General features: G+C 26.2%; 1 protein-coding gene across 1 annotated transcript in view; it reads left to right on the top strand.

The window, feature by feature from the left end:
• Positions 1-13,536, top strand: part of LOC111615596 (calcium-binding mitochondrial carrier protein Aralar1-like) — a 116,479-nt gene that overhangs the window by 13,676 nt on the left and 89,267 nt on the right. The window contains exons 3-7 of the mRNA XM_023357002.1: positions 1,803-1,856; positions 2,784-2,926; positions 5,325-5,440; positions 7,312-7,451; positions 12,672-12,818. Coding sequence (XP_023212770.1) covers positions 1,803-1,856; positions 2,784-2,926; positions 5,325-5,440; positions 7,312-7,451; positions 12,672-12,818 — 600 coding nt within the window. The remainder of the gene's footprint in view (positions 1-1,802; positions 1,857-2,783; positions 2,927-5,324; positions 5,441-7,311; positions 7,452-12,671; positions 12,819-13,536) is intronic.

Below are 13,536 nucleotides of genomic sequence, written 5' to 3'. Positions count from 1 at the left end.
TTTTTTTTAATTATTAAGTACTATATTTAACAGAAAAGAATATAGTTTAACACATATTTCTAAATTTTACACAAGATTTCTTCTTGAGTATAAAAATGATTTCGTTTAATTTTCAATTTACAAAAATTATTATTTATAATTTATTTGTTGTATTCATAAATTATAAATGAAAGATTTACAGAAATTTTGATATTTGTAGCATATAAACTCCCAATTATTAGAAGAGGGGAAAACAAAAATTTTTAAGTTTCTCTAATAATTCACATCCTGTTTAGATTTTAACATCAATATTGAAATTTTACTTTTATGCAGAAATTCTTTAATATTAAAATTTATGTATGTTAATAGAAAATGAATACTGAGAAATAAATATAATTATTTATAAGTATTTTACTCCTGTATGTGTTCATATACCATATTAATTTTGATTTTTCCCATTACCTTTTATTCCTGTTAACCTTTTGCAGAATTTTTTTGTTTTATAAACAAGTCACAGGATTATTTTTTTATTTTTTAAAATTGAGTTTTAAAATATTTTTTTAAAGATTATGTTTAACCTATTTAGCACAATTGTAAGATAGACTACAGTTTTATCATCAACAAAAATAGATTTTTTCAGAAAAAATTTAGGATTGTAAGAGAATTATTTCATCATATGAATATTAATGTTTTCATTCTGAAATTTTAGGAAAGTTTACTTGAAATATTTCAAAGAAAATATTTTAGTTTTGTTCTTCTTATTATTATAAATGTTTTTATGAGTTTTTGAAATAAACCTTTTATTATGTGTTATATTATTTTATAGAAATCATGACTCATTCATAACCATTAATCTGTATAAGATATAGAATCTTAATTTATAAAACTTTGGTTCAGGTTTATAACATTCAAAACATTAAATTGTATGATTTTGAAATATCAATAAGTAAATTTAAAATAAATTAGTATTTGAGTTTCTAAAAATATTTGATTAAAGATTGCATTGCCTGTTGAAGTATTAGATTAGGTTTTTTTTTTTTTTTTAGAAAAATCAATATTGCATAATCTGATCATGATCTAGAGCTGCTTATTTTCTGATGACCTTGTTATTAAGTGATAAGCAGTCACATGTAAAAAATAATTTCCTAGAATTGTCTCTCAAGACACATATAGATTGTGCATTAACAAACTTTTGCTAGTTTATTTCTTGCTGAATAAAAATTTTTCTACCAGTAACAATATCATTTTTCAAGTTAAAAAATTTTTAAACTTGTATTGAAAAATTTGTAATTTATATTGTGTGTGTTAAGAATAAATTTTGAAAATCTGAGTAATTTCAAATTTTATTTTGTTCATTGCTGAATAACTTAGAATGTAATCTGAAAAAATTTTAAATATCTTTTCATAAGATCTTAGAGATAAATAAGAAATTTTATTCATTTATTTCTGAATTAAAACTATATAATTTAGAAATATTAAAAATTAAAAAAAAAATCTTTAATTAAAAATGGTTGTTCATAAATAAATTTAATTGCTCTTAATTATTTTAAACAATAATTTTTACTTTAATGAGTAGTTTATAATTAAAAATTCAATTTTGATAAATAAAATGTTCTTAAGACATTTAAGTCAGTTTTTTTAAATCAGTTGTGATTAATGATCGGTATAAATATAATTTATTAATTTAATTGAGGACTTTTTTAATATATATATTATTTGTTATTTAGCAAATAAAATAAAATAAATTATATTTTATTATCAGAATTTTTAAATTTGTAATATTAATGACATATATAAAATATTAATGTTTATTTCAAATGCAGGGATCCAACGTAAGAAGAGCAGATCCAGATAAATTGAGAGAAATATTTCTTAAGGTACAATTTTAAATTCAGTTTTTTTTTTCTTTTTATTAGAAGGAATTAATGCCATTTGATTTTTTTTTCTTTTTATAAAATATGAACTAGTTTAAATCTGAAGAAAAAACATTGAATTATTTTAGTTTTAACATCATCTAGATGTTACAAATAAATCAAATTTAATAAATTCAAAATGCATAATATATATTCTGATCAATATATAAAATGTTCAAAACAAATAACACTAAAAATAAATAAAATCATTGATTAGAATTTTTTTTATTCTGATAGATATTCACTATTGTATTTTATAGATATCAGAATAAATTAAATCATTATCAATTAATTACGTGCAAAGATAGAAATGAAATTACCCGTTATATCTTATGGAATGAACATTTATTCTAAATAATTTATATGTATTTGCATAAAAAATAATAATAGTAAATAACAAATATCTAAAGCATTTTAAAATTGTCAGTAATTATTTAATTATTGCAAAGAATTTATAACATTTAATACAATGTCAGTTTATTTGAGGTTTATGAAATTATTATGGTATATTTAATTATAGGTAAAATGCTACACTATGTAAAATCATCTGTTTAAATTTATTCCAGTTCTGCTTATTTTATTTTTCATAACCCATAAATTGTTATAAATATGATTGTATTTAAAGATAATGATGATGATAACAATAATAATACTAATTATTATTATTTATTTTAATTATCTACACTATTTTGTTAAAAAAAATTGCAGTATAATATAGAGAACTACATTTTTTTGTTTTTTTACATTATAAGTGAGAAACACTCATCTATTTTCCAAATATTTTCTGTTTCTAAATTTCACACTTCTCTGAATAATTTATATATTACTGTAATCAATTTTAGCATTTAAAGACCATATTATTTTACATTAATTTTATTATAAATATTTTAGTATGCTAGTATTGAAAAGAATGGAGAATATTTTATGACCCCTGAGGATTTTATTTGTAAATTTTTGGGAATTTATCAAGATGCAAATTACAATACTAAAACTGTGAAGTTGTTAGGTAATATTTTGGATACAAGCAAAGATGGGTAAGTTTAAGTTTTTCAGATAATGTAAAGATATTTTGTTCTACATGAATTATTTATGAAAATGTAAAGAAATGATTAAAATTCATACATTAATTCAAGATTTAAAAAAGAACAATGTAATATTAGTTTTTAAGACTAGAACCATTTATAAAATAAATATATTGAAAACTTAAAACATAATGTAAAAAATTGAAAAGAAATGCCATACACATATTAAGTTGAGTTTTATTTTGTTAACCATATTTAAGTTTTTTTTATCTTATAAGGAGACAGCCAGACATTCAGGTCTCTGATTTGAACGAAACTTGGTAAGCACATAGCTCTAAACACAAACAGCTCCTCATCCAAATAATAGAATCCACTAATTGAGCATTTCTGAAAAACAGGTCTATGAAAATTGAGTGTTTAGCTTATAAGTATTTGGCGGAAGCTTTACTTCTTGTAGCAATTTCTATAGCTGAGTGGATAAGATGCTAGGCACAGAAACTACATGATGTAAGTTTGGACCATTGCAATTTTGATTTTAATGAGTGATAAAATTATTTTTTTTATTTTATGTTATCATTAGCATTATTATTACTATTGTTATTTCTCATGTTTAAAGTTTATAAAACAAGAGATTAAAAATTATGACATCATTCCTGTTTAACAAAATGAAGTCTTTGATGATTTAACTCTTTTATGTTGTTAAATAAAATTTTTATTTCTTCATATTTATTTTCACATATTTTCACTCATGATTACATACTATGTCAACACAAGCAAATAAGCTTCAGACTTTACTGCTGATGGACAAAAAAGAGAAATCTGATATGAAGATAGAGTAGCATAGTCAGCATCATTTTCTTAAATTGTTAATGTTAAGGACAATTTCCTCATGTGCTCATGTTCGTTACACTACAACTATAACCATACCACCAGATCTGAAAATTAATATGAAGAAATAAAAATTTTATTTAATGACATTCAAGAGAAATCTTGAATGTCATTAAATACAGAGATATCATTTTACTAAACAGAAAATGATGTCATGATTTTTAATCTCTTATTTTATTAGCTTTAAACATGAGGAATAACAATACTGGTAATAATGCTGAGGCAATAAAATAAGAAAATAATTTTCTCATTCATTAAAAAAAACCAAAATTGCAATAGCTACATTGTGTAGTTTTTGTGCCTAGTGTCTTATCCACTCAGCTATGGAAATTACTAGAAGTGATACTTCCTAAGGCTTATAATAAACTAAACACTTAATTTTCAGAGGCCTGTTTTTCAGAAAAGCTTGAGAAGTGGATCCTGTTATTTGGACAACGATCTGTTTGTGTTTAGGGCTACATGCTCACCAAGTTTCATTCAAATCATAGACCTGAACATCTGGCCATCTCCTTATTAGTAGAATAGGAAACTAAAACAGATTCCTGCTGTTGCACCATATTATTGATATTGTTTAAATTTGTCTATAGCATGACTGATAATTGATTTTTGTGCATAGAACAATTTCTATTTAAAGAGTTTAACTAAAGTCAATGTAATGGATTGATTATTTTTTAATATAACTGATTTTGAGTATATATGAATGTAACTTTTTAGATGGAATACTAAATTTAAAGAAATGTAGACATTTTTATAATTTTAATATATAAATTGTTAATTATGATAGTAGTAATAAAATATTATCAACATTTTATTATTAGGCAAGAGTTTCCAAATGTTTTTATCATTAATTTTAAAAATAACTTTAAAACAAATTATTTTTATTGATTTAATCTATAATGTAATTTGTTATGATTTATTAGTATTATTTCAAAAGTAAGCATATAAATTGTTTTTAATTTTTTTTAGCAATTTTCAATTTCTTATTGTTTTTAAAAAAATCTATATTGTAACCAGTCAAATTATTTTTTGTAGTAAAATACAAAAGTTGTATTATCTAATATTTTAATACTGAATTTTTAATGTTAGAAATCTTACCATTGATAATTACTTGTCAGAAGGTGACTGGAAAATAATTATGCTGTTTAATAAGTACAAAATTTATTTTTAGAGAAAGTTTGAAATGTCTCTACTCAAAATAAAGAGTAAACATTGAATTACTTCACTATTTATTTTGAATAAAGACATGGTGCCTTTACTCAAAATCTCAGATGTTTATAATGGTAAGATAACAAATCAAAATCTGAAAATTTATTTTTTTTGATAACTATTTCAGATTGTAATTTCTAATAAATATGTTGAATTATAAATATTACTCAAAGTTTTGAATTCTTAATATTGTAACATAGAGACGTAACAATAAGAACTATGAATTATAATCAGTAATTTATGTACAGAGGATTAAATAATAATTGATATTTATTTATTTATCCATTTATTTAAATTTATTTTATTTTTAAAATAGCCTTATATCATTTATGGAGTTTCAGGCTTTTGAAGGAACTCTTTGTAAGCCTGATGGCCTTTACAGAACTGTCTTCCAATTATTTGATATGGATGGATCTGGTTATATAACACATGGTAAGAAAATTTTTTTATTATTATTATGTTGGGTTTAGTGGGTTATACTCGGTTTACACCGTTGGCTGTGTACTATGCCGGACCAGAGTCAAGGCATAGCAACCAAAACAAATTAAATAAGTGTGTCAGTGTCTGTATTCAGGAATTTCCTAACAATATGACATGTTTATTGGGTTACACTCGGTTGACACCGGTACTATACCGGACCAGAGTCAAGGCATAGCAACCAAAACAAATTAAATAAGTGTGTCAGTGTCTGTATTCAGGAATTTCCTAACAATATGACATGTATTCAATATAGTGGCCTTCTGTAGTGTGATGTATGTATTTCTATTCAATTGTAATGTTCCCAGGCTTTTGTGTAGTGTGTGTGGTATCACACCTGTACAGGAGAGAACAACAGGCACAATAAGCACCCTATCCATCCTCCACAGATGCCTTATTTTCTTGTCAAGTTCTGTGTACTTGCTAATTTTTTCAATGCATGTGTTTTGTACATTGTGAGTGTTTGGAATGGCTATGTCTATAATGTATGTGATTTTATTATGTTTGTCAATGAGTGTGATGTCTGGTCTGTTGTGGTAAATTATTTTATCTCTGATTATGGCTCTGTCGTAGTACATTTTGTGCGTGTTGTTTTCCAATACTGTCTGTGGAATATACTTGTAGTATGGTTGGTGGATGTCTACCAATTTGTGTTTCTTTGCAAGCTCTTGGTGTATTATATTTGCTACTTGATTATGTCTGTGTAAATAATCTGTCTGTGCCAAGAGCTTGCACCCAGAAGTGATGTGTTGTATAGTTTCTGGCATGATGTGACACTTTCCGTATGTGTCATTTGTGAGTGTTGTATCTTTGAGTATGTGTTTTCTGTAGTTTTTAGTATTTATGACCTGATCCTGTATGGCAATCATGAATCCTTCTGTCTCCCCAAAGAGGCATCCACGATCTAACCAGCTGTTTGATACAGTTTTGTCAACAAAATCCTGGGCCAGATCATAAGGATGCCTGGAGTGCCATGGAGTGCCTTTCGAGCCCATGATTGCTTGATGGTGTCTGTGCTTTTTATGTTGTGTCATGTCTGTATGATGTGAGTGTAAGTTTAATAGTGTGTTATTTGAGTCTATTATTATTATTATTGACTTTTGAAAAATCAATTAAAATCTGGGCATAATCTCTATATTTTCAAAGTTATTACCTAAATCTTGATGATAAACATAAACTGCAAATGTCAATTGTTTAAAAATTTGTACTAAATAAATGCATTTTTGAAGAGTTATATGCAAATTTAGGATGTACAAAATTAACTAAAGAAATACTTTTTAAAAATAAGTTTTTCTCAAGAACTATGCTGTATAACTCATACAAATTACCATTAAAATTTATTATATACTTTCTGTATTGTTTTATTTTGACTTTTTATTTAATATCAATTATGTGTTCTCTTTTATTCAAAATTTATATAACCAAATATCTTACTTTATTTGAATGAACAAAAATAATTTACTAACCAGATATAAAATAGATACAAATAATAAATTGTTTTGTATTATTGTATAAAATGTTTTATTATTATATTTTTGATGACTATAAATTCAAATTTAATGTTCTTGAAAATACAATTGAAATATAATGTTGTTTTATTAGTATTTTTATTGTATATTGTGTATTTACATATAATATAAATGCTAATTTTATGATATTGGTTTTTATTATTTTGTAATGTTTTTTATTTCTTAGTGAAATAAAGAACAATTTTATATTGAAAATTTGTTGTTTTGATAAATTGTATAAAAATATTTTTATTATTATAATCATTATTTATTTATATTTTTTCCAAAGATGATAAAATATTAAGAATTTTTTAACAGATGAATTTGTACATGTGATCAAGCATACTCTTCTCCATGAGAAGATTCCATTTAATTTTAATAGTGAATTTATGAAGTTGCATTTTGGGAAAGATAAACAGCGATTTGTGAGTTATGCAGAATTTTCTCAAGTAATTCATGTAAGTAAAGAAAATTACATACATATATTTTTAGTAAAAATGACTTATATTGAGTATAGTCTATAAAATAGTCTACTCTCTACTCTAGATGGTACATGTTTTATATACACTGTATATACAGTGGGTGATCGATTAATGAACAAATTGGATAACGAACATTTTCACAAAAGATTTTTATGATCGGACAATGAACACTTCACTGAACAAGCACAAGAAGAAGCGACGTTAAATAACAAATACCGATTGGTCTTCCTTTGTCTTCAGGCAACAATTTGAAACTTTTCAGAGCGTGGGAGACATTGACATCGACGTTCAACCCAGTATATACTAATCGGATAGTATTCCCTCAAACTTTGAAACTCTCCCTTGTAATTCCAGCCTTTTATATTTCTGATAGAAACAATCCTTTTATGTTTTCTTCTGAAAATGCGGATTTATGCCGATATCTGCTATTAAAGATCTTTTGAAGAAGTAGGAAGATGTCAGAACAACGGTCTTAAAATGGCATCCAAACCAAGTTGAGGTTAATAGGCCTATAGATATCTACAATTACAATGCTATTAATTACTTGTGAAAAATCATGAATAAGACAGAAAAGCAATCGACATTGGAGAGATTCTTTAACCACCACAAACAGAAAAAACATGACTAATAAAAATGCAAGACCGTGTATATATGTATTTTTATTATTACATGTGAATAAACATAGTAAGAAAGTATATATTTTTTATTTTTTGGGAGTCTCCAGAACAAATTAATCAAATTCCCATAGAAACCTATGGTAAATCGATAATCAGTTAACGAACAATTCGGATAGCGAACAAAGTCTTGGAACGGATTATGTTCGTTAACCAATCACCCACTGTATATATGTGTGTTTGTGTATATCCCAAATAATTAACTGCTTTAGTAGATATTCAAACTCATTAAATCTTTTAAAAAAGCATAAAAATCTTTAATAATAATTGTTTTTGGTCATTTTTAAAGACCACCTTCAGGTTTACACAAACTAAATTGAACAAAATAAAAATTGAATAATTGAAAAATTTAACAGAAGTAGCATAGAACAAAAATTGTTTTAAAGTAAGGTCTTCTTTTCATTCTTTTGAATTTAGCTTTTCCAGATTGCAACAAAGTATGAAGAATAATTGATTTTGAAACACAACTGTGCAAATGTTCTGTTATTTACTAAATAGTAAAACAACACACAACACCGGAGAGTAGTCAACAACATATACTACAAACCTATGAACAGTGTTCAAAGCTTTTATATTTTGACAGACATCTATTTAACACCTGAAGAACTCTGGGCGTTCAAAAACATTTGTGAATTTTTGTTTTGTTTTTTTCTTTAAACACTGGTCATTGGTTTTTAGAGTGTTGTTGTTATTTGCCTTTCAGAACATTGATTTTTCATTGCCAATTGAAATATATGCTTTTGGTGTCAAGCAGTCACTTTTGTTTTTTGATTAGAATTTGATTTTTTTATTGAACTTCCTTTCCATTGCAAAAATTTGATTATTATTAACTTACTTCTATTTAATCTTAAAAATTATTTTAGTTTGGGAAATATCTTCAACTATCCAGGAATCTCTTTTGCCTTTTCTTAGTCACTTAAATCACATTTTTTTACCCACAGTAATAAACAACTTTCCAATGCTTCAAATATGTCAAATACAGGTATCCTTCATATAGCACGGTAGTTACATTCCAAAAAAGTGCTGTATTATACAAATCTGTGCTATTTGAACAAAGAACTAGTGCAAAACATAGGGTTAGGTTCCAAAAGTTAATAAAAGTATACTATTTTTTTCATTACTAAAGGAAATATGTTTATTAAAGCAATTGATAATTTATTTCCAACCAATAATTAACTAACAATCACAATTAAAAGTACTATATGACATGTTAATATTAATTTTATTTAAATGAGGGTGTTTTCTTTTTACGAGTATTGTTGTCTTCAGAGATTTTTTTGTTGATCTTGATCAAAAATATCAGAAAAATATTTTATTTTTTTATTTTTATCATAATTGTCTATGGATGAAAAAATAAAAATATGTTATTAATTGAAAATTTGTTCTAGAGGGTTACATTTGTTCAGTCAAATACAGAGCGATTTTTTTAAAATTTTATTTTAAATAATTTTTTCTAGAATTTGTGTTGGAATTCTGAATTTTTCAAGTTGAGAACAATTTGAATACTGAGATACCACTGTATCTTACCTTCAGTTTAAAAAAGTTTAAAAACACCTAAAAATGTTTAAATAAACTTTACTAATTACAAAGATTAATCTATAAAAACAAAACACTGTTACAGTCTTAAATTAATTGCTAAAATCTGGAAGCAACAACAATGACATCTGGTTGATAGGAAAGCTAAGGACAAGTAAGAAAACATTCTAGTATCAATTTTCAATAAAGTAAACCTGACAATAGGCACAGAACAAATTGAAAATTTCAATATTCTAAAATCTTTGGGCAAATTTGAGATGACATGCATGCTTATTTGAATAAAAAAAAATATTGAATAAAGGAGTTTACATAAATAAAAATATACTCTTCACACCAATAATTGTTCATTAAATAAATAAAAACTGTCTTTCAGTATTAAAATTTTAATGCTGAAAAGCAGTTTTAATGAACAGAGTTTACACTTAAAAATTATAAAATTTTGTATAGAGGATTTCCCAAATCGAGTTAGAGTGAAACTGAAACAGTGTTGTATGGAGGATACCCCCCAATTTTCGAACTGTGTAACAGCAAAACTGTGTTGTAGACGTTACATGTTGTGTGAGGGATACCTATGTTTTCATATGTTTACAGAGGAGTGATATAAATATGAATATGCAAACTATTTGAATATACATATTAACATTATTAAACTTCTGTCATATTGTTGAAATTAGGCTTATGAAAAGTATAAACTTTTCCTCAGTTATTTATTCATTTGACAAGAATTATAGTATAGTAGTAATGAAAAAGAAACTTAATATCATAAATGATGTCATAAATGAATATCTTCCCACACTTAAAAGTTGTCAGCAAAACATCTTTGTAACATGACCTTTGAACTTTCACCAAAAATGCTGAAGTTGTAATCGTTTTAATAGCTTTATGGTAGCTAAAGTATAATTTTTAATAAATCAATTACTGAAAATAGCAAAAATGTTCAAAGTTATACCTACTTGATTACTACAAAGCAGACAAATCCCTGTATCGAGTTTTATTAGTCGTTTAGACCATAAATGACATAAAAGTAACAATTCCAAATATATTTCCCACCCTTGAAGTGGATAGCAATTTGTCTTCATAACTCAACATTCGAACGAGATTCAATTAAAATCAGATTTTTACAACTGAAAAGATAAATAATATATTGTATATATTTTTTAATTATCTATTCTATGAATACATTGTGGTGTATTCACATTCCTAATGCAAATTTGATGTTTTCATAATCCAGGTTGAGGAACAGTATAGCTGCCAGTATGTACCTCCAAATAGCACACAAACTTCTTGGTTCCGATGGTGTTTGCTATTCGGAGATTATTCTGTAGTAAATTGATAAATTTATCATATATGATTTTTAAATTAAATTCAGTAAATCAATTTTTTAAATAATTAATGTAAAGAAGATTGAGTTTCTTTTTTCAATTCTAGTCTTGCTAATTTTATATAAATTATAAAATAAAATTTATTGTACTTTGGATATAATCTTGGTTTTTAGTTAATTGAAAATAATTTTAATATATCTTAAATGTGAGATTCTGGCCAGGGGTAGAGGGTCTTGAAAATACTCTCTATAGCTTACTCGGCATTTAGTTGGTTGGACTAGCCCTCTCGTCAAAGGATGGCTTTCTGAGTTATAAATAAATAAAATATATATATATATATATATATATTATTTATTTATTTATAACTATATCTATCTTTCTGAAATCATGAAGATATATATATATCTTCATGATTTGATGATATACAGTAGAGCGTCGATTTTCCATATCAATTGGAGACTGCGGTTGTTCGTATAACTGATATTTCAGAAAACCAATTTATGTACGAAAAAATAGTTTAACATATCCGATGTTGAAATTTTTCTCCATTGCGTGTCGCTTTGCGTTGAATTTTCGTCGATGTTAAGCCTAACAAAGACTATTGTATCGTTAAAAATTATTTTTTATTTTGTACAAACAAAATGAATATATTGAAAAATATAAAAACAATAAAAAAATATACTTCAGATGTTAATTTAGTATCAAAAACGTAAAATATTTGAGTAGCCCAAGACATAGCTAAAGATTGAAGCGCCACAGCACAGGTAAAAATTTAAATTTGCCGACTGGAATTCTTTCGGATGATTGACGTTTTGGATGATTGACTTTCGGAAAATCGACGCTCTACTGTATATCACGATTTGGAAAAATCGAGATCTTGTCAAGACTGACACCAGTTAATCTATTTATCATGGATTAACACACGTAAACTATTATAGATAATAAATGTGAAGTACAATTGACAATGTCCATAAGATCATAGGAGGGTCTACTTCTCTACATGAGTGGAAACTAATTAACTAGACCAATATATAAACAACAATATTTAAAGGTAAATAAAACAATTACAATGAAAATACAATGTTTTGAGAGATCAATTATGTGTTAATCTAATCTAGATGCGAGAGAGAGAGTTTACATAGTTTTATCATTTATACTACCTTTCGTAGAGGTGGTTTATTCTTGTCTTCAGTTGATGTACAATATGTGGGAGGAGATTGAGATGAAAATGTGAATCTTGAATGTAACTTCTATATGTGCATTATAAAATATTGCTGACTACTTATGTGGCTGTCATTTCTAAGGTATTGTGCAAATTTCATGTGGCATGTTCTGTCTTCAGGGAACTGCTCTTAGTTTGTATGGTAATCTTCCTTCAAAGAACTACATCGAATGGTGGGAAAATGTCCCCTTTTTGTAGGGTTGCTATTAATATGTACAAAACTGTCTCTGATTCATCATACAAGTTGGCTGTCTAAAGGAAGTTCAACTTCCCTTCTCTCTGAGAATGACGAATGTTACATCTTTTTTGTTTAAAATTTTATCAAGAAATAAAATGTTATTTTATTCTAAACTAAAACGTTCTTTTTAACGATAATTTCTCTAAAATAAATTAGCCCCTTAATCTTGATTCTCACATAAATCTACATTTATATACTTTTCAGGATTTTCATGAGGAGCATGCAGTGCAAGCATTTCGTTCATACGATAACAAGCAACAAGGAAATATTTCTGCTGTTGATTTTAGTGCCATAATGATGTCTGTGAAAAGTCATTTGCTTACTGAAGATGTTAAACAGAATCTTGTAGCTGTATGTATCATGTGCTTTATTTATTTATTTTTTTTCAATTAAATATTTTCTAAAGTTACTGAAGTTCTGAATTATAAAATATTAAAATGAAATTAAAAATGTAGATAATTGTTTCCATCAACTTATTAGCATTCTTATTAGTGATGTAACGAATATTCGGTTACTATTCGGTATTCGGCCTATTTTTCACTATTCGGCCGAATACCGAATATTTAATCACTATTCGGCCAAATACCTAATACCTAAAAAACAGGAGTAATAAATAACAAAAACACAGTAAATTAATCATTTTGGTATTTAGATTTAATGTTATCGAGTTAGTGTTGTTTGTTTATATTTATTTATAACTTGTAACATGCACAAAATAAAAAAGAAAATATTAGTCACATGTATTCACAATTTATAATTACAAAGATCAGCACACGTACACGTCTATCGTTGGAGAATCCTCGCACATCTGAGGGTCTGACCCTGCCTATTCTTCTTTTTAAGCGCTAGTCTTTGCTCTTCCCTTTCTCTTTCCTCTATCGCTCTAATCCATGTATGCCTGTGCATACATCATAATACGCGCTCACGATACTTTCGATTCGTCACTTTTCCGTCGTAGAGTTCCCATTTTACAATTACGTGACTCAGCCTGGTGATAACGAAGAAAAGAGACAGATAGGACGTCGATATAAGTCACAGTTATGATTTCACAGATTCGAGACAGCTTGAT

The sequence above is a fragment of the Centruroides sculpturatus genome, unplaced genomic scaffold (assembly GCF_000671375.1).
Source record: "Centruroides sculpturatus isolate CEXI.00-Female unplaced genomic scaffold, Cexi_2.0 scaffold19, whole genome shotgun sequence".
In the NCBI taxonomy this organism is placed as follows: domain Eukaryota; kingdom Metazoa; phylum Arthropoda; class Arachnida; order Scorpiones; family Buthidae; genus Centruroides; species Centruroides sculpturatus.
Note: the sequence above shows the minus strand (reverse complement) of the source record. Positions and strands in the feature narration are given on the sequence as shown.